At 37.8% G+C, this 22,486-nt stretch overlaps 1 protein-coding gene across 1 annotated transcript in view; it reads left to right on the top strand.

Annotated features, from left to right (window-relative positions):
* The window catches only part of LOC144252566 (dedicator of cytokinesis protein 8-like), a 98,386-nt gene that overhangs the window by 9,321 nt on the left and 66,579 nt on the right, over positions 1-22,486 (top strand). The window contains 3 exon segments of the mRNA XM_077794808.1: positions 7,110-7,233; positions 11,541-11,753; positions 20,535-20,684. Coding sequence (XP_077650934.1) covers positions 7,110-7,233; positions 11,541-11,753; positions 20,535-20,684 — 487 coding nt within the window.

Raw genomic sequence — 22,486 nt, 5'->3', positions numbered from 1 at the left:
TAATTTATACATTCATGGAATAAAGACAAGATTTGGAAAACATGAGATTTGTACTTTAGGATTTATGTAGACACAATTTCTCTAAAATATTTCTTCCAAGTGAAATGAGGTATTCTGAAGTTCTTATTGACATAAGGTAATAATTTAATAAATAGTAGCTTCTAGTTATGATATTTATTAAATATCAGGAAAAAACCCTTACACTAGCATATCAAAGGAAAAAGCAAAAAGCTAGCCCATATATTTTCATGCAGATTTGTGGTGGGGTGACCTGTCTTCCTCTAGAGATTTGTACTTAATGAAGCTACTTTGCTTTCCACAGAGATGTCTTTGTCATCCAGAACCAGGCAGTCAAGCACTGATTTAGTTAGCTCTTTTATTCCTCAATTATCTCCTTGCTGATATTACACTTCTCAATAATATCCAGAGATGGGCTTTTACATCCTTGCTTTCCATGATAATGGCTTTGAATCCCACTTTGGGGGCAGAGGAGTAGAGTAATGACCTCAGTGCTCCCTCCCACCCTCATTGTCCTGTAGGGCAATTGCCACTCATAATTGAGATATTTAAATCAGACAAATAATGCTGCCCATAAAGGATATAAGAAAGCTTTTATCTTCTTTTTAACTTAATAGAAAAATATTAAACTATACATAAGTGTCAATACATGATCTCTTTTTGGTAAAGTTGTTTTTTCATACTAGAAATGCTAGTCCACACTAGACTGGAAAATTCCATGATCAAACACTATCCTGTCTTTCATATCTTCAGCTCCAAGTTTGGTGTCTTTGCTCTAAACAGGATAGTAATTTTCTCTCCATGGTTTTTGAAAATAGCCACTCATTTAATGAGTCCTTAAGTGCCATGTTTGTGTGTCGATCTCATCTGATTTCCATATATCTTGATGGTTTGTATGGATCGAAGTTTGATAGCATCCTTTGAGTGATATTAACTATTTTGAATGATTTTCCCCTGTCCTCTCTAAATGCATCAAGGGGTGATTAACTTCAAAATGTTGTTGATGTCTTGGGAGAGAAACAAACTCTTAAGTAAACATGCTTACACGCTATTTGTTCTTGGTGTATTATTCCCAGAGACAGTGAGACATTTTCTGAGAGTTACAGGCAGCATCATAAAAGCCCTTTAGACTTTGTTTTTCATCCTGGGTGATTAAGGCAATTCTGTAGGAAGGTCAGGCTCTAGGAGAATGGGGATATCAAGGAATGGGGTATCATCTGTTTTATTACTCCATATTTTACTCCCAGTGTACTGGTAAACAATTAAAATTCAAATACATCAGTGCATATAATTCAGTTACTCCCAAAACACCATAAAAATGTCTCCCTGATCAATAATTGCTTATTATGACATGCTGGCTGGCAAGGTGCTTAGCTGTCTGCTTTCTTAAAGCCAGCCAGCCTCATCAGTCTATGTGTTAACACAGAGCAGGCGCAGCTGCGAGTTATCACTGAGCCGCTCTCCACCTGCCGAGTGGAGACTCTAGTTCCAACAAACCCACTGAGGCCCTGTTCAAAGATTAAGGTTTTCCTGAAGCTTCTGCTGACCTGGTCAGAAGTAATCACTCTCATCTGTGACTTTTCAGTATATGTCATTTGTATTTTTCTAGCAAGTTTTGCCATTTGCTACACTAAATTCTTATTACCTAAGTTTTTATCTCCCTAAATGTGAGGTCTTTCTTATTAGACTACAACTTTGTTAAGGACAGGAATTCCTTTATAGCTCTCTACCTCCTCATCAGTGCCTTATTCTCAGGAGGTATTTATTAAACATTGGTTGAATGGAAATATTGATGAAGCTTGAGCAAGCAAATACCCATATCATATTCAAAGCCATCATTGTGGTGGCAGATCTGAGAAAGGAACTTAACAAAGACTGCCTGAAAGGGATGGAATTGAACAAGCTTAAAGCAGGATTACAGACTCATTCAGGTGTTGATTTTGGGGGGAGAGGGGAATAGTATAGCTAAAATCCGAAAATGTGCTCTTTTCAGAACTCTACCCTTGTTCTTAGTAACTAAGTACCTTTCCCATATAAAAATAACATGGTTCCACAAAAATATGGGTGTTAGGAGACTTTAAATTCAACACATCCATGAAATAGGCATATATAGCCTTAAAATACATTCATTACAGCTTTATTTAATGGTGTTGTCCTTGATGGTAATAATGATAGCTGCCATTTATGAGATGCTCTGATTTATGTTATTGGGAAATGGTACTTAGGAGCCAAGATGTAAATGTTGGTGTGCTCATTGTTATTAAGGTGTTGCTTCTCCTATGTTCTCTCAGTGAACAGATTTAAGGAATGTGTGGGGGTGGGGTAGGGTGTAGTTGTGTGTGCAAAAAGCTAAGAGTTCATGTCAATATAATTCCAACCCAACATCTAGTTGTCTTTTTTTATTCTATTCATTCTAGTTTTCTTCTTTCCATATTTTATAGCCACTTTTCCATACAAAATCTGTCTCCCTTTTTCCTTAGTATGTTGACTTGTTGATTAATCCCCCTGTATTTAGCCATCACCCATGCCCTCTGCCCATTCCCACAGAGCTGCTCTCTCCTCCCACTCTGTCCCTGACACCCTACACTGGCTTCCCCCTGCTGCATGGATACTCTCTTCAGCTTGCTAGTGCCAGGACAACGCTCCTCATGATACCCTCATCACCATACCTGGGCTCTGACACCTAGTTTCAGGCTTCCCTTCCATGTGGTTGTCCTCCTCACACCAGTTGGATTGATTCTCCATGCCAGGCAGTTCTTTCTAAATGGATGCCCTCTGCACCCTTCTTTGAGCTTTAACTGCCCATTCTAAACTTGCTCAGCTGCTCCCTTCTCTCAAACACAGACTACAGACAGCTGCATTGTCCTGATGACTTTATGGGGCAGGAAACCAAGAAAGCAGATAGGCAGCTTCTCAGCAAGGCATGTGAGCAAAAAAAAAAAAAAAAGCATGGGGTGCTTTACTGGAATTTAATACTGGACATTTAAAGAAGATCAGAGACTCAGGAGATTGAGTAGAATAAAATAAAGAAAAAAACCCCAGCACCACAGTCATGGCCGGAGGCACCAGCTAGAGCAGTCCCTCTACAAGTAAAATGGAGGGATAGGGGAATTAAAGGAAACCACATTTTTAGATGGCCTGAAGTGTGTCTGGGTACCGACAGTTTAGAAATCAAAGATACTGCCAGACTAAACTGAAAGGTGCACTCCACAATATCCTTGCCTGGGAAAGAAGCCCCATCTCTCCCTGCTTTGGCTACAAGTGGAGGACAGCGGAAGGAACCATTTTGCAGCTGCATCTGAGAGAGGGACTGACAGCTGAGAGAGCTGAATCCTGGCAAATGTGAGTTTGGCCCAAAATACAGGCCTAGAAAACACACATTGATGATTTTATGTTTTTTGGGGTTTTTTTGCACCAAATTATATGGAAAGTAGAAGAAAGGAAATTGAAGGAAAAGGAGGAGCCTGCATTATTTTCTAAACTTCACAACAGGCCCTCAAAGTGTGCATAAGTTTTCTTCTTTCCTCGCTGGAGGTCACTGCCTGAGGCCTGTCTCTTAGCCAGCATCTGAACCCAGGTCCTTTTGACTATAGAACCTGGATCCTGCATGCTCCACCACCCTGCCTCTAAATAAAATACTACCACATATGTTTGGTCTTTCAACTGTCATGGGATGTGTAAGACTAGTGTTTAAAGAAAGGGCGTGCAGTTATTTTGGGGGAAAATAGTTTGTGTTCACTTCACAAGAATAGTTTTTCCTACCATTTGGTCTACTTCCCCATCCTTCTCCTGTCTGCAGAGAGGCTCAACAGAAACCCTCTTTTTTGACTTAGTTGCCAGTGTGGGGTAATGGCTGGGGTGCTTTGTAGCCAGGGGCACTGAACCAGCGGTCTCAATACCTGCCCTGGTGGTTCCTTCTGTGCTGGCACTTCTGGAATGAGTCATCCTACATTCTGCCAACCCTCGTGCTCTCCTCCCTAGCCAGGGTTACCCTTGCTGTCATAAGGGAGTTTTGTGATTTTCTGAGATTTTAAAAATGAGGAAGGAGATGATAAATTCTAGTATGAGTAAAAGGAGAAAAGTTTTTTTCTGATTTCAAACATACTGTCATGGGAGACACTAGTCTTAACACTTTCCATAGCAAAAATCCTACAGACTGGAATAAACATCAGGTTAAAGCTAATATATTTTGAAATGAGCTTTTAACACTTTCATGTAGTTAATTTTTAATGCTATTGGTCAATGGCTTTGGGGTCCATGTAAGAACTCCAGGTGATGCTGTAATTCAATGGAAGACAGAAAAGAAAGCAAGCCCCTATTTACATGAAGTAGCCAAAGAACAAAAGTTGAATATACTTCGTGTTCCCCTAAATTAAGTATTTTTGAAAAAGAAAAATTGAATGTTAATTTTTTCAGATAGAGTATATGATTTTTTAACCATAAAATTGGGGAAGACATTCTAGAATTCATCTCATGTCCATTTCTCACCCTTTGAAGAAATAGGCAGAGAGATGTGACCCAAGGGCAATGGAGGCAGGAACACATCTGTAATGTGTGTGTGTGTGTGTGTGTGTGTGTGTGTGTGTGAGAGAGAGAGAGAGAGAGAGAGAGAGAGAGAGAGAGAGAGAGATAAAGAGAGAGAGATTCATTTGTAAATGAACACTCTTAGAAATAGGTTAAAAGATTTTTAAAGCTAAGGCAGGTGTTGTTCTGGTTGCTATAGTTGCTACACAAAAGGACTTTAGCTCAGCTACTCCCTGAGTTCCCTCCTGTGGCTCAGGGTTTTTTTCTAAGGGGCCTGTCATACTGAACCTCTGACTTCAGTACCCTTTGGAGTAGACCGGTCCTAAAAAAGGCAAAGGACAAATACCAAAGTGGAAAATGTGTATTTTAATTCACCATTTGCTTTGATCTTAGAATGAATTAACATTAACTTATTTGGTCATTTTTCTCCTTAAATTGAATTGTTTTGGAAAAATAATCAGGTATCATTTGGGGGAGTATAGTCATGGGACTTAGATTACTTAGATTTACCACTACTTTGAGTTGAATTATCCTCCCCCTCTCCTTCCCCAGCTCACACACACTTTTTTTTCCTTTGAACCCTTAGGGAAACCCAGGCAGTCCTGCACATACCTGACACCCCCGACAGCACATACACATACATGTTGCCACCTAAATTCACATGGGTGAGAATAATTTTTAAGAAGCTAGCAGATTTGTGAAATTCCACTAGAAGCTTTTGCTCAAAAGAATTTTGTTAGGAGAAAATAAATCTTATAAAATAAAATCTGCTCATATGTATCTCTACTGCTTTTTACCAGTGTAATTGTGCACACTTAGAGCAACTGGAACCGAAGTAGTTTTCATAAATATTTCAAATAGTTATTACTTCTGGAGAATTGTTTGAAAGGATCTCCAAAATACTTTTTGTTCAGTGATGTTTCTGAACAACATGATTTATATTTTTAATTATTGTTTTTCTGGGGTTTAGGAATCCCAAATCAGGAATTACTCTGGATACATCTTTTTTCTAAATGTTTGGGTTTTTTTTTATTTGTTCTAATTAGCTATGACAGCAGAATGCATTTTGGTTCATATACACAAATGGAGCACAACTTTTCATTTCTCTGGTTGTACACACAGGGATTAGAGTCACACCTTACATGCGGTCATATGTGTACCTAGGATAATGATGTCCATCTCATTCCACCATCTTTCTTGACCTCAATCCCCCTCCCCTCGTCTCCTTCCCCTTTGCCCACTCTTCCCTCCATTCTTTCCATGCCTCCTCCCATTAAATGTTTGGTCTTATTTCTTTATTTAGAGTATACCATATTTGCTTACTTGGCTTTTTTTTTTGTTTGTTCTCAGTTCCCTAATTTGGCCTGTTTTTCACCCACGCTTGTCCATACAGGTTGCCAGGTGAAGTGTCAGGAAACATTGAAGATGGCCATTGAAGTAACCCTGACTTGAATTAGTCACCAGCTATCTTGTCCCTGTTCTAGACTATTTCTATCTCCTTTTGCTCAAAACAAATTATTTGTCTTCAAAGCACAATGAAATCCAGGGAGAGAGTCCTGTTCTCCCTACAGATGACACTGGGACATCACGTTCTGTAATTAGTGCAGTGAACTAAAATTTATTAACTACCTGCTGAGTGCCTTGCTCCTTCCTCCAACACCCCTCCCTCCCAGGGAGTTATAAACTGTATTTGGATCATTGCTAGCAGCTCTCCTACATTTCTTGCTTTATCTGTCTACCATTCGATTTGCCTGATAAATTCTAACCTCGTTGCTCTTCCCTTTAACAACCTGCTCAGTGGTTTTTCTAATAGTGTAAAAATCAAACAAAATGGGTGTGCATGCATGCACTTCGTAGCATGTTTTCCAAGAAGCCTGTGAGTCATAAAAATGGGGAATACACACATTGGTTTCTGTAATTATGATTGACGACGTTCATGGGTTGCCTTTTTCAGGATGGTTTCATTTCTCTACTGACGGTGCTACAATTCTATTTTAAATCCTCTCCTTTTTGTAAACACTACACATTTCTTAAACGCTATCTTGGTGGAGTTCAGAGTGGCGTTTGAGAATGTCCACCATGAATTTCGACAGATCGATCACTTATGTCTATTTTTTTCTTGACCAAGGCTTGCCTCTTTTATTCATTAAGAACATTGATGTGGAGATGAAATGGTTTCCTCTATTTTTATCTTCAAACAATCTCTGCAGCTTCTGCACATTGCTAGATTTCTTCTAGCTTCTTACACTAGGGTCATAGTTTAGTGTCAGCTTGAAGCCAAGTGCCCCACAGCTGAAATTACCGCCCTTCTGCAGTGGCATTTTCCCAGGCCATTCCACCTTTAATAATGAGTCAGCCAGGAGGCAAGTTTGTGTCTCATTACAAGGGAGCCTTGTCTTGGGCCTGTGCATAATTAGATGCCAGGAATTACAATTGGTTCTCTCTTTGAAAGCTTTTTCAGCACCATGTCTACACTTAGGCCATTACTTTTATTTTTGATCTAATGGCTTTGCCTCTTTCTCCCTCTGTCTCTCTCTCTCCATATTCAATAATATCAACCATAAATGAAACCAAGGAAGTTCAGAGATTTTCAGCTTTAAAAAGACGGGATCTTGCAAAGATTTTCAAAAGACGCTTCAGAAACAGACCTTTGAGTCAGAAACCTTGGAGAACAGTGAACACGCCACTCAGGTATTTCCTATCAAAAAACATGGTTACCCAGTTACGGGGCTGTTCTGCCCAAGGCATGCACAGTTTTTTAAACCAGAATAAAAGTAAGACTCACAGAATATGTGAGTAGGAGGAACTCCCCATCTGAGTCAGTGATATATTGTTTTCAAGCTTGTTCATAGCTATAGAAATGGGGATGCACATGAAAACCCAAAAGGTCCATGATTAAAATAGAAAATAGTGGAGGTACTCTAACTTGGGGAGAGGAACCTCTTGAGCCTGTCCCTGTAGCAATTCCTGCAGAAACTGGGTGGTGCTTCGAAGGAGGATGGCAGTGTGACAAAAAGCTTCACACTGAGGCCAGACATGCCAGATTCTCTTCCTGATTCTATGATTTTTTTTAAGGTGTAGCCTCCAGCAGGATAATTAAACTCTCTGGGCTTCAATTTCCTCCCCTGGAAAGATACTACTAACTAACTCATGAGGTCTTTTTTTTTAAGAGAGAGTGAGAGAGGAGAGAGAGAGAGAGAGAGAGAGAGAGAGAGAGAGAGAGAGAGAGAGAGAGAATTTTTAATATTTATTTTTTAGTTCTCGGTGGACACAACATCTTTGTTGGTATGTGGTGCTGAGGATCGAACCCGGGCCGCACGCATGCCAGGCAAGCGCACTACCGCTTGAGCCACATCCCCAGCCCCTCATGAGGTCTTTTGAGCATTGAGTTAATATGTGAAAAGTTTTAAAACAATGCCAAATATGCTCATTGCCCAGCAAATGCTTGTTACTCTTATTATTGATGTCATTATCATATTATTATAAAGTGATTACACTTTAAAAATCAGTGCTCTGTACACCCATGTTTACAGCATCATTATTCACAATATCCAAAAGGTGGAAGCAATCCAAGTGAACATCAGTGGATGAATGGATATTCAGAATGTGGTTGTCAGGGGCACAGGAAGGAATGGGGACTTATTGTTTATGGGGTACAGAGTTTCATTTTTGCAAGATGAAAAGAGTTATGGAGATGTATGGTGATAATGGTTGTGCTACAATATGAATGTACTGAACAGTACTGAAAAATGTTTAGAGTGATAAATTTTATGTTATTTATATTATACCACGATTCATCTTCTAAAACTACCTGCTGTAGTCAACCCACTTATTTTTTGGTGAGAAAAATAAACAGATGAGAAGTAATTTGTACAAATTTGCACAGGACTTCTTTGTAACTTGTATAGTTTTCATCTTCCAAATATCCTTCATAACACAGGCATGTTTCAAGGCTGAGGACCAGAGTCCTTAAAATAATACCTATTTTTTCAAACAACATGGTCCCTAAAGCCAAGCCAGTTAATTAATATGAGCTCCACAGAGAAACCAGCCATCATTCCAGTGCTGAATACACAGGCTTACAGAAGGATGGAATGAATACCTGAATGCTGTATTCTGTGGGGGACTTAGGGGGGTTTCATTGGTTATTTTGACTATGTGATAAACAACTACATTGTGCCTTGTATTAGTTAGAGGCTACATTCCATTTTTCAACAAAAGAAATTTAACATTGGGAAGTGTGTACTGGGTCTTGGAGGATGGAAAAGGGGAAAGTTGAGGTTATACTGCAGGCAACAGTATACCATCCTGAGCTGGGGTCTAGGGCAGTGATTCTCTACCCTGATCTTCATCAGAATCCCCTGGAGGGCTTGTTCAAGCAGAGTACTGGGCTGGGGCCTGGCTCTGGCCTGGCTGGGGCCTGAGGATTTGCATTATCTAATGAACATTTTCCAATTGATGCTGCCAGTCCCAGGACTATAGTCTGAGGAACTTAGATCTAAGGAAGAGCTTGTAGCTATTAAAACCTAGAAGCTCATATGTGGATTCTAACCACAACAAGGGAGGTTGAGGAGGAAAAGAAGAAAAGTCCATTGGAATAGACAAAAGAGAATGAAGGGAAGGGAGAGGAAATGGATTAGAAAGGACAGTGGAATTAACTGGATGTAACTTTCCTAGTCTTGTATTTGAATATACCACCAAGGTAACCCCGCATCATGTACAACCCCAAGAATAGGATCCTAATTAGAATAAGTTATACTCCATGTATGTATAATATGCCAAATGCATCTGCTATCATGTATATCAAAAAGAACAAATAATTTTTAAAAAAAATTAAAAAGAAAATCCTAGAAGCTCAGAAAATGGGCCTCAGAGTAAGTACTCAGATCTCCGAGAAGCAGCACTGGCCAGCTGGAGGTGTTATCTCAGGATCTTGGAGGAAGGACCTCATGGAGTCTGGACTCAGTGATCCATCCAGGAGGTGTGGTCCAGCTGGTGCTGGTACCTCCAAGGACTTGAGATGAGGATGGTTCTGGAAGGGCCAAAACCAGCTGGAAGGCAGAACCAACTGTCTCTATCAAGATGAGAGGAACTGCAAGCAAAGGGGAAAGACAGGACTCACTCCCTTCTCCCTCCTCCAGCCATCCAGGCCCCCTCTTGTGCCCTGAAGGGAGCAGCAGACAAAGCAGAGTATCCTGTGCTGAGATCCCAGGTCCAGCATTATAGGGCCCAGTACAAAAGGGTGAATCTGGAGCTGAGAGACAGTGGAACCTGCACACATAAAGCATGCTCTTTCTTATGGCATACCGTCAGAGCACTCAAGTGAGTCAGCTGGCTGGGTTTAAAAGCCAAGTAGGTTTTTTGTTTGTTTGTTTGTTTTTGGTTTTTAACATTTATTTTTTTAGGTGTAGAAGGACACAACACAATGCCTTTATTTTTAGGTGGTGCTGAGGATCAAATCCGGGTCCCACCCACCTAGGTCAGCGTTCTACTGCTGAGCCACAATCCCAGCCCAAGAGCTGCGTGTTTTGAAGAATTAGAATAGCACTCTTTATGGAGAGATGCTCAGACTGTGAGACAATGAGCAACATTTTCTGTCTCAGTCTCATTCTGCTGCACCTTTGTATCAAATGGAACAGTGAGGCCACACACTTGAATGGAATGGGGAGGCCACAATTTATTTAAGTTAAATACATATACGTGACTCCTCATGTATTTCACAAAGTTAGATCATGTTACACATAATATTGTATGACTTCCTTTTTTACTCTATTAATATGAGAGCATGAGTCACATAACCAGGGGATCTGTTCTGAGAAATGTATCCTGGTGCAAACACTGGAGGGTACTTACACAGACCAAAACAGCTATAACCTCACTAGGCCAAAGACTGCTGTCACATATGTGATGCTTTGTTGACCAGAATGCTGTTATGTGACCCATGGCTGGACCATGATTACCTTTAACTTCTAATGACTACATGGTTTTTGTGTTTTTTTAAATGGCTGCATGATAACATTCCATATTATGAAACTCAGAAATTTCTTAATGCTTCTTCTTTTGGGGAACATTTAGTTTGTTTCCATTATTTTGCTTTTACAAACAGTGGATCAGAGATTCTCGTGTCCTCACATCCTGCACATTTGTCTAGTTATATCCTTAGGATAAATTCTTAGAAGTGAAATTTCTGAATTAAAGGGTATGAGCATTTTAAAAACTTTGGGTGTATATAAAGGTTGAGATCCTTTTGAAGAAACTTGTGAAATCAAATTCATTTTCTACAAATTCATGTAAATTCTAAGACATAATAATAAAAGTAGTAAGTGTGCATTTTGATTATTGCTAACACATTAGCATATGTAAAATGTATGATTTAGTAGAGTAGCACTTATTATTTTAATGAGGTAGATGGATGTTACAAAAATGTTCAATATAGAGAAATTATAGCACTCTATGTTCATTTTGTAGAACTGAAAATAACATTTTACCATAAAATTTAGAGATTTTACCATTGATCCATCTGTAGTTTTATAAAATATTGTTGATTTCAATCATTTTTTCTTTTCTTTTTTTAGAGGAGATATTGCTATGTGTTTTGCCCAGGCTGGTCTCAAATAATCCTCCTGCCTTAGCCTCCCAAGTAGCTGGGATTATAGGCATACCACCCACCTGGCCACAGTGATTTATTCTTTGTTGATTTCTATGAACAAGCCAAAAACTTATAGCAGTCCAACATATCTTTCAACCCCTTGCTTATGTCTGGTTTATTTACCTCCAGTGAGACACTACCTGTTTCCATATGGGAAGGATGAATTTGCATTTTAGGAGGGTCCAGTCTAGAAGCTAAGACATCATTCATGTCAAGTTCTTGGTTTGTTCCAGAAACTCCATGAGGCTGAGATTCTGTAGACTCGAGTTCAAGCCGTCTTGAGACATTCGGAGTCTAGTTCTATTGGTGCCCACTCTCTCTCACTAAGGCCTACCGTCTTCTCTTGCAGACAGGCCCCCACCGTGTGAACGTGCTGTGTGATGTGTCTGGGAAAGGCCCCCTCACTGCCTGTGATTTTGACCTCTGCAGTCTGCAGCCTGACCAGCGGCTAGAAAACCTGCTGCAATATGTGAGTTCCGAGGACTTTGAGAAGCAGAACTAGGAGACCCGCAGGACCAATCGGCAGGCTGAGCTCTTTGCCCTGTACCCATCAGTGGACGAGGTAAGTGCAATAGTCTCCAAACTGTACAATTTAACTGAGGACTCAGGGTCCATAGGAATATTCTATCCTTCATTATCACTGTAGAGCAGCACCTGATGTTGAGATGGTATGATTCCTGGGGATGTTTTTTGTTTTGTTTTGTTTTCACTTAGGCAAGTCTGCATCACAGCAGAGCCAATTATTGATCATAATACAGATGGGATTCTGATAATAATAACTAGTATTTTCATAGCACTTTACAAAACATGTTTACTGAGATTAACTTATTTAGTCCTCAAAACATTTTAAAGGTCTATATGGAGCAACCCTACTCAGAGTCAAATCATCCAGTTTTTTAAGGATACATATTATTAAATATTGATGTTCTTTAGTGTTTCCTTAACATTATTTTATTGGTCCTTTTGTACAACTGGAGAGACCTGCTTTGAAATAATTTCAGGCTAAGATAATCACAGCCATGTGCCCAGTATATGGAATTTTAGGATCTTGCTTGTCCACCTCTTTCTTTATTGAAGCTGACCTGTGACAACTGGATAATTTAGACCTTGCCTGAAGTTACTTGTTGGGATACTTTGGAAGGGATGAAAGTGGCCATTATTCAAACCTTGTGTCTGCTTGGGCTCTTTGTATTATAGAGGGCTTTTGGCCTTCCCTTCTGTGTATCAGCTTATCTACACTGTTGGGTCTTTGCAGAATAGATTCCTGCTATATCTTTGCTATTCAAATTTTATTAAAATTTCAGTTGCAAGAAGTAAGATTTGAAGAGATTTTTTCATTAAAAAAAGATATGCCATATACTTATATTTGAAATTTGGACTTCAGGTAAAGCAAGAATATCAGGAAGCCTAATTCTCACCCCCTGTGATGCCCCCCCCACCCTGGGAATTGTTTGCTGACTCACCTTTTGATGTCCTTACCATTGGTCAGCAAAAAGGACAGTTCAGGAAACAGCAGTCATTAGGTACAACATTGTAATATGGAAATATTATTGAGGACATTGACCATCCAGCACCTCTCCTCAAGGAGCTAGGGAGAGGGAATAGGCCTCAAGCCCTCAGGCAAAGATTTGTGCATCCTGAGACAGTGTGCATGATCAGTGGGGTGTGCATCTCCCGAGTTCGTCACTAAGAGTTCCTCACTGAGAGTTCCTGTTCACCTCTACCAACCATGACAGCTTCGTTATTGGAGTCCTGAAGTTCCTTTACCTTTATTTTCTTGTTCTTATTTTCTAACCACTTCGTTTTCTCATCTAATTATTTTATTTGCAGTTTTATCTGCAGCCTCAAATCCTCTTCTGAATGAGGCAGATTAGAAAAATAAATTAACATACCTATAGTCCCAACCACTCAGGAGGCTGAGGCAGGAGGTCACTTGAGGCTAACCTGGACACCATAGTGAGACCCTTTCTCAAAGAATTAAAATGAAGTTAAATACCTCACCTATATGTGGAATCCAAAAATGTCTACTTCATAGAAACAGAGAGTAGAAAGGTACTAATCAGTGGGCAGTGGGTAGGAGTAAAAATGTTTATGGAAAGGTACAAACTTTCAGTTAGACTAGAGGACTAAGTTTTAGTGATCTGTTACACTATAGTGACCACATTTAATGATAATATATTGTGTATCTTTAAATTGCCAAAAGAATAATTTAAACATTTCTCAAAAAAAGAAAAGACTAATTGGTAAGGGAATTGATATGTAATTAACTTGGTTTAATCTTCCTAGAGTATATACATAAATCAAACTTCACATGAATATACACAATTATTATCAACTTAAAAAGCAAGTACATATGGGTTGAGAATGTAACTTAGTGATAGAATATTTTTCTAGCATGCATGAGACCCCTGGGTTCAATCCCCAGCATTGCAAAAGTGAAAAAACAAAAAGTACACTAATAGGAATAATATGTTTAATATTATCATCTCCATTTAGATTAGAAAGTGAGAATCAAAGAGGTTGAACAATTTATTCAAGATTCAGCAAGTCAGGCTGGGATTATAGCCCAGTGGTAGAGTGCTTGTCTTGCATGTGTGAGGCACTGAGTTCGACCCTCAGCACCACGTATAAATAAAATAAAGATATTGTGACCATCTACAACTAAAAATATATATATGTTTTAAAAAAAAGATTCAGCAAGTCAACTAAATTATAAAACAGGGACCTCACATGCTGCCTCCACATCACAGGTTTGTGTGCTTGCATATGCTACCTATTATATTAGCACATATAACTGAAATTTAAAGATGGCATTTTAAAAATCATATCTTCCAACTTTTTAGTTTCTGTCTACATTAAAATTCTTTGCCATATTTGTCAAGAAATAGTAAATCTGACTGATTTGACCTCTACTTCTTTCTTTTTCCTCCCATTTCCGTGGAGATGCTAACATGTAATAAAGAAAGCTAAAGTGGACACCAAAAGAGAGAAAGGAAACCAAAGGATTAAAACAGGGACAGTAGGACATTAGCTAATTCAAGTCCCCCTGGTGGACTAAATGGGGGGATGCCCAGTCTGAACTGACCAAAACAATGAAACATAAATTGCCTCTGAAGGAACTTTGTTTTATGGTCCGGAAACTCAGATGCTACTGAAAGTTATAATCTAGCCAAGTTCCTAAATGGCTGCTTTTCTTGAGTAAATAGGAATGCTTTATAATTAGCCGACCAACTATTTGTAAATTTGTAGGGCTAAAATGCTTGATGGCCTCTGTACCAGCACTTTTAAAATTTTGAAGCTGTTCTTACAGAAATCGCCTTTGTACTTATAATTTGTACTTTATACAAAGAAAGTCCTGTGGAATTGAGGTGAGTCTCTGCCTAATCTGAAAGGATTATAAATGTTGATTTTTTAAAAATAATACATTAATGACATTATTCTATATCATCATTATTTTATTTCCTGGAAATAAAAGTTAGAAGAGGTGAAGTATTAGATCCAAATTTTGACTAAGTCAGTAGGAGAAACCAAAGTAGAATTCAGCCACCAAACTTTGCCATGTGAGTTCTGTCCCTGATTCACAGACCCTAGGAAAAGCATCTTATGGGTTGATTTTTAAGGAAGACACCACCACACTCCAAATAACAGAAAAAGAGTTTGCTTAGGAAGGACTCTTGGTTACAAGTGCCACTCTTTTGGTTCCCAACTAAAACCCAATTTGGGGGTTAAAAAGTGTGGGGGGAGAAATACTCATTGACTCACATAACAAGATCAAAGGTCAGCAACTGTGGAGTTGGCCTCAGGGTTCACTGAGTCTGTAAGGGAAAGAATATCATCTCTCTCATACTTTCTCCCCTGAATCCTCTCTTTATTTGTATGTATTTCCTAAGATAATAAAAACAACAAGTATTCACTAGAGCTTCCTATTTCCTCTTTCTTCTTCCTCCTCCTCTCCTCCTCCTCCTCCTCCTCCTCCTCCTCCTCCTCCTCCTCCTCCTCCTCCTCCTCCTCCTCCTTCTTCTTGTATGTGTGTGTGTGTGAATTAACTCCTATTTCAGACAACTGGGAAGGCTCAAGAAATTCATAAAGAAGAAATTTGGGAAATATATCACCCAAATGTTATAAGGAGCCTTGTTTGGATCCTAATTTAACAAATTGAGATGGAGAATTTTAAACTGACAAAATATTTAGTGGCAGTAAGAAATTATTGTTAATTTTTTAGGAGTAATAATGGTATTACTGTTATGTTTTCAAAAGTCCTTACTTTTTAGAGATATTTACTGAAATACTGACAGGTGAAATCATGTGATGTTTGGGAACTTTCTTCTAGTATTGAGTGGGGGAGTATAGATGAAACCAGGCTAACTATTCATTGAAATTGTTGAATCCATATGAGGTAAATGATGATTCATTGTATTAGTCTCTTAACTTTTGTATATATTTAAAATTTTCCAAACCAGGCACAGTGGCACACGCCTATAATCCCAGGAGCTCAGGAGGCTGAGGCAGGAGGATCGCAAGTTCAAAGCCAGCCTCAGCAACAGCGAGGTGCTTAGCAACTCAGTGAGACCCTGTCTCTAAATAAAATACAAAATAGGGCTGGGGAGGTGGCTTAGTGGTTGAGTGCCCCTGAGTTCAATCCCTGGTGCCAAAACTTGTAGATGGACACGATACCTTTATTTATTTATTTATTTTGTAATATATGACAGCAGAATACATTACAATTCATATTACACATGTAGAGCACAATTTTTCATATCTCTAGTTGTACACAAAGTAGAGTCCACCATTCATTCATGTCTTCATACATGTACTTAAGGTAATGATGTCCATGTCATTCCACGTCTTTCCTACCTCTGTGCCCCTTCCCTTTCTCTGCCTCCCCTTCATCCTACCTAGAGTTCATCTAATCCTCCCATGCCCGCACCAACCACATCATAAATCAGCATCCTTAAATCAGAAAAAAAAAACATTTGACACTTGGCTTTTGGGGATTAGATAACCTCACTTAGCATTATATTCTCCAACTCTATCCATTTACCTGCAAATGCCATAATTTTGTTCTCTTTTAATTCTGACTAGTATTCCATTGTGTACATATACCACATTTTCTTTATCCATTCATCTACTGAAGGGCATCTAGATTAGTTCCACAGTTTAGTTATTGTGAATTTGGAGGCTATAGTTATTGATGTGGCTGTGTCCCTGTAGGATGCTGTTTTTAAATCCTTTGGGTATAGATCAAGGAGGGGACAGCTGGGTCAAATGGTGGTTCTATTCCCAGTTTTCCAAGGATTCTCCATACTGCTTTCCATATTGGCTGTACCAATTTGCAGTACCACCAGCAGTGTATGAGTGTGCCTTTTTCCCCACATCCTCGACAACACTTATTGTTGTTTGTATTCTTAATAGCTGCCATTCTGACTGGAGTGAGATGAAATCTTAGAGTAGTTTTGATTTCCATTTCTCTAATTGCTAGAGATGTTGAACATTTTTTCATATATCTGTTTATCAATTGTACATCTTATTTTGAGAAGTATCTGTTCAGTTCCTTGGCCCATTTATTGATTGGGTTTTTTTTTGGTGTTAATATATTTGAGTTATTTATATATCCTAGAGATTAGTGCTCTATCTAATAGTGCATATGGTAAAAATTTTCTCCCATTCTGTAAGCTGTCTATTCACTTCACTGATTATTTCTTTTGCTGAGAAGAAACTTTTTAGTTTGAATCCATCCCATTTATTTATTTTTGTATTAATTCTTGCACTATAGGAGTCTTATTAAGGAAGTCGGGGCCTCATCCAACATGATGGAGATTTGGACCTACTTTTTCTTCTGGTTTAATTCCTAGGTCCTAGATTCATTTTGAGTTTTGCATGGTGAGAGATAGGGGTTTAATTTCATTTTGTTGCATATGGATTTCCAGTTTTCCCAGCAACATTTGTTGAAGAGGCTGTCTTTCCTCCAATGTATGTTTTTGGCATCTTTGTCTAATATAAGGCAACTCTAATTATGTGCGTTAGTCTCTGTGTCCTCTCTTCTGTACCATTGTTCTACAAGTCTATTTTGGTGCCAATACCATGCTTTTTTTGTTACTATTGCTCTGTAGTATAATTTAAGGTCCAGGATAGTGATGCCACCTGCTTCACTCTTCTTGCCAAGGATTGCTTTATTTATTCTGGGTCTCCTATTTTTCCAGATGAATTTCATGACTTTTTTTTTCTATTACTATGAGAAATGTCATTGGGATTTTGTTTGGAATTGCATTAAATCTATATAGTGCTTTTGGTAGTATAGTCATTTTGACAATATTAATTCTGCCTATCCAAGAACAAGGTTGATCTTTCCATCTTCTAAGGTCTTCTTTAATTTCTTTCTTTAGTGTTCTATAGTTTTTCTTGTAGAAGCCTTTCACCTCTTTCATTAAGTTGATTCCCAAGTATTTTATTTATTTTGAGGCTATTGTAAATCCTCATTTCCCTTTCAGAGAATTTGTCACTGATATACAAAAATGCCTTTGATTTATGGCTGTTGATTTTGTATCCTGCTACTTTGCTGAATTCATTTACTAGTTCTAGAAGTTTTCTGGTGGAATCATATTGTCAGCAAATAGTGCTAATTTGAGTTCTTCTTTACCTATCCATATCCCTTTAATTTCTTTCATCTATCTAACTGTTCTGGCCAGTGTTTCAAGAACTATAATAACTAGAAGTGGTTAAAGAGGGCATCCCTGTCTTGTTTCAGTTTTTAGAGGGAATGCTTTCAACTTTTCTCTGTTTACAATGATGTTGGCCTGGGGCTTGGCATAGTTAGCTTTTATGATGTTGAGATATGTTCCTGTTATCCCTAGTCTTTCTAGTGTTCTGAACATGAAACGGTGTTGTATTTTGTCAAATGCCTTTTCTGCATCTATTGAGACGGTCATGTGGTTTTTATCTTTAAGTTTATAGATGTGATGAATTTCATTTATTGATTTCTATATGTTGAACAAAACTTGCATCTCTGGGATGAACCCCACTTGATCATAGTGCATTATCTTTTTGATGTGTTTTTGTATTCAATTTGCCAGAATTTTATTGAGAATTTTTGCATCTATGTTCATTAAAGATATTGGTCTAAAGTTTTCTTTCTTGGATGTGTCTTTGCCTGGTTTTGGAATCAGGGTGATATTGGCCTCATAGACTGAGTTTAGAAGTGTTCCCTCTTTCTCTGTTTCCTGAAATAAATTGAAGAGTATTGGTATTAGTTCTTCCTTAAAGGTCCTGTAGAACTCGGCTGTGTATCCATCCAGTCCTGGGCTTTTCTTGCTTGGTAGGCTTCTGATGACATCTTCTATTTCATCACTTGAAATTGATCTATTTAAATTGTGTATATCATCCTGATTCAATTTGGGCAAATCATGACTCTAGAAACTTGTTGATGCCTTTGATATTTCCTATTTTATTGGAATACAAGTTTTCAAAATAATTTCTAATTATCTTCCGTATTTCTGTAGTATTTTTGTTATATTTCCTTTTTCATCATGTATGTTAGTAATTTGAGTTTTCTTTCTCCTTCTCTTCATTAGCATGGCTAAGGGTCTGTCAATTATATTTATTTTTTCAAAGAACCAACTTTTCATTCTGTCAAATTTTTTAATTGTTTATTTTGTTTCAATTTCATTGATTTTAGCTCTGTTTATAATTATTTCTTGTCTTCTACTGCTTTTGGTGTTGATTTGTTCTTCATTTTCAAGAGCTTTGAGATGTAATGTTAAGTCATTTATTTGTTGACTTTTTATTCTTTTAAGGACTTAACTCCATACAATAAACTTTCCTCTTAGTACTGCCTTCATAGTGTCCCAGAGATTTCAATATGTTGTATCTGTGTTCTCATCACCTCTAAGAATTTTTTAATCTCCTCCTTGATGTCTTTTGCAACGCATTGTTCATTCAGTAGCATATTATTTCATCTCCTTGTGTTGGAGTAGCTTTTAATTTTTATTTTATCATTGATTTCTAATTTCATTCCATTATGATCTGATAGAATGAAGGATAGTATATCTATTTTTATATTTGCTAAGAGTTGCTTTATGGTCTATTTTATAGAAGGATCCATGTGCTGCTGAGAAGAAAGTATATTATCTCATTGAAGGATGAAATAGTCTATATATGTCAGTTAAGTCTAAGTTGTTGATTGTATTACAATTGTAATTGTATTGTTCAGTTTTTATTTGGAAGCTCTATTAATTGGTGAAAGATGTGTGTTAAAGTCACCCAGAATTATTGTGTTGTGATCTATTTGACTCTTGAACTTGAGAAGAGTTTGTGTGATGAACATAGACACTCCATTGTTTAGGTCATATGTATTCATTATTGCTATGTCTTGTTGATGAATGGTTCCCTTAAGCAGTATGAAATATCCTTCTTTATCTCTTTTGATTAACTTTGGCTTGAAGTCTACTTTATTTGATATGAGGATGGAAACCCCTGCTTGCTTCCACAGTTCATGTGAGTAGTATGATTTTTTCCAACCTTTCATCTTCAGTCTGTGGATGTCTTTTCCTATGAGATGAGTCTCTTGAAGGCAGCATATTGTTGGGTCTTTTTTTTTAAATCCAGTCTTCTACTCTATGTCTTTCAATTGATGAGTTTAAGCCATTAACATTCAGGAATATTATTGAGACATGATTTGTATTTCTAGCCATTTTTGTTTATTTTTGGTATTTAATTTGACTTGGTTTCTTCTTTGATTAGTTTTTTCCTTTAGTGTAATACCTCCTCTTGCTGACTTTCATTGTTGTTTTTCAATTAGTCTTCATGAAATATTTTATCAAAGATGTTCTGTAGTGCAGGCTTTCTAATTTAAAATTTTAACTTTTATCATGTAAGGTTTTTATTTCATCATCAAATCCAAAGCTTAATTTTGCTGGATATAAGCTTCTTGGTTGGAATCCATTTTCTTTCAGAGTTTGGTATATACTGTTCTGGGATCTCCTGACTTTGAGGGTCTGGGTTGAAAAATCTGCTGAGGTATGAATTGGTCTCCCCCGTATGTGATCTGATTCCTCTCTCTTGTGGCTTTAAGACTCTATCCTTAGCCTGTATGCTAGGTATTTTCATTATAATGTGTTTTGGTGTGGATCTCTTGTTATTTTGTGTTTATTTATTTTTTATATGGTGCTGAGGATTGAACCCAGTGCCTCATCTGTGCAAGGCAAGCACTCTACCACAAAGCCACAACCCCAGCCCTTACCCTTCCCTTTTTAGTGAAATTCCCCTGTGACTTTTTCACTGTTTTAACATGTTTAGATAAGGAATCCAGCAGGTCTAACTTGTTTTTCTCTCTACTGCTTATTTACAGATCTCAGAAAATTTCCACTGTGACCTGAACTCTGACCAGTTTAGAGGATTTCTGCGAGCTCATACACCCTCAGTTGACCCATCGAGTCAGGCAAGATCTGCAGTCTTCTCAGTCACCTACCCATCCTCAGACATCTACCTGGTAGTCAAGGTAGTTAAGCACAATGTGATATGCACATGCTAATGTTCCCATTATTGCTTTATTCCCAGCCTGTGTGTGGGGTGAAATGACAGAATATGTCTACATGTCCTTCATGGGATTTGAATTGTTTCCTTCTCAACTTGCTCCTTTTGCCTTATCAGTAAAGTCTGTTTGGCTGTTTTGTTTTCACAGTACTAGGGATTGAACCCAGGGCCTTGTACATGCTAAGCAAGTTATCTACCAACTGAGCTACATTCCAGCCCATAAATTCTGTTTTGAATACTAGAAAGTCTTGGGTTTTTTGGAGTCCTACAGTCATGTAGATACATGACTGACAAATACCTAAACTTTCTGAGATACATCTGCCAAGTGGAAATGATCACAGTGACCTCAGTGAGTAGTTGTAACTTCATATTAAAGCCTTGTCCTTCCTCCTAACTAAAGAATGTGAACTTTGCTGTGGGAGAAAGGAACAACATCTTTCTTGTAGTTTCCTCACAATGTTCATGTTTTCTCAGAAACCATCAGCTAAATGTTTCCAAGTTCAATCTCTGACAGACTGAGGTAAGGGACTGTGATTTTCAACTTTCACTCTCCATTTCTATCACCATCCCACATACTGTGCCTATGGAGAGTCAAAATCTGTGGGGCCATTGCAGCTAGAACCTTCCATTCTATGCTGTACTCTTGGCTGATGTAAGAAAACCATAGACTTTTGCCACATACCAACACAATTGGATAGAATTCAACAGCAGTGGGTATTTAACTAACCTCAAGCCAAACAATTGGACTTATTGACTCTACACCAAGACTGTAAAATAAATAAAAACAGCAAATCCCGGTATCTGATTTCGTATACATTCAGCCTTCTGCGTTTAGAACATTTTCAATTTAGCTCAGTATCTTATGTCCATAATCCCAACGATTTGCCCAGGATCTTGTGGTAGTAGCATATAGATTCCAAATAATTCAGATAACTTAGAAGTTACTTTCTTGACACCATTTTACAAAAACTATGAAAGATGGGAATAATCTAAAGTTTGAAGGGAACCTGATTAAGCTTGTGGAAAGTATGGTTAAAAAATTGTTGCTAAAAAGACACATCTATAGTTGTCAAACATGTCCTTTCCATTGTAGTATTACTTAGAGATTCAGAACATTTAGCTTAAATTACACTGTGGCTGTCCTACAAATTCACAGTTGTCTCTTGATCTAGGAAACCAATAAAACCAACACCAGTTTTATGGAGTAAAATTGTATTTCAAACTTACTTCTTAACAGATGACTTTATTTTGATTGATCCATAGTAGGTTACCAAATAACTGTGGTAATATCTTTTGATTACTATCAATAACAAAATGTGTTCCCAAACTTTGAAATGTATAAATGTATTCATTTGGCAATAACAAACATACTTTAAATTATCTGGATATAATTGTGAAATTTAAATATATATAGCAAGACAATGCCTAGTTTGCTTTCTATTTATCTTTAGCATTTATCATTGCTGCTTTTCTCCTAAATATGTAGTAAATGCTGTTGTAATACTTAGCTCATACAGGTAGGCATCATTTGATAAAGAGGGGCTTCTTTCTATCGTATTTTTAGTCTCAAGATGAATAACAGGATTTTAACCATATTTTAGGTACAGTCACCTTGTTCAAGTATTAATATGCTATGACTTTAGGAGGTCATTTCACATATAAAGATTAACCTTAAGCTTTCTAAGAATTGTTTTAAAATATACAAATCAGACTGAACAGAGATGAAGGAAGCCTCTCTACTTTAAAAGTCCCAGATGGGTCTGAGGT

This window comes from Urocitellus parryii, unplaced genomic scaffold (assembly GCF_045843805.1).
Source record: "Urocitellus parryii isolate mUroPar1 unplaced genomic scaffold, mUroPar1.hap1 Scaffold_48, whole genome shotgun sequence".
In the NCBI taxonomy this organism is placed as follows: Eukaryota; Metazoa; Chordata; class Mammalia; order Rodentia; family Sciuridae; genus Urocitellus; species Urocitellus parryii.
The sequence above is the reverse complement of the archived record's forward strand: the minus strand, read 5'-3'. Positions and strand labels throughout refer to the sequence as shown.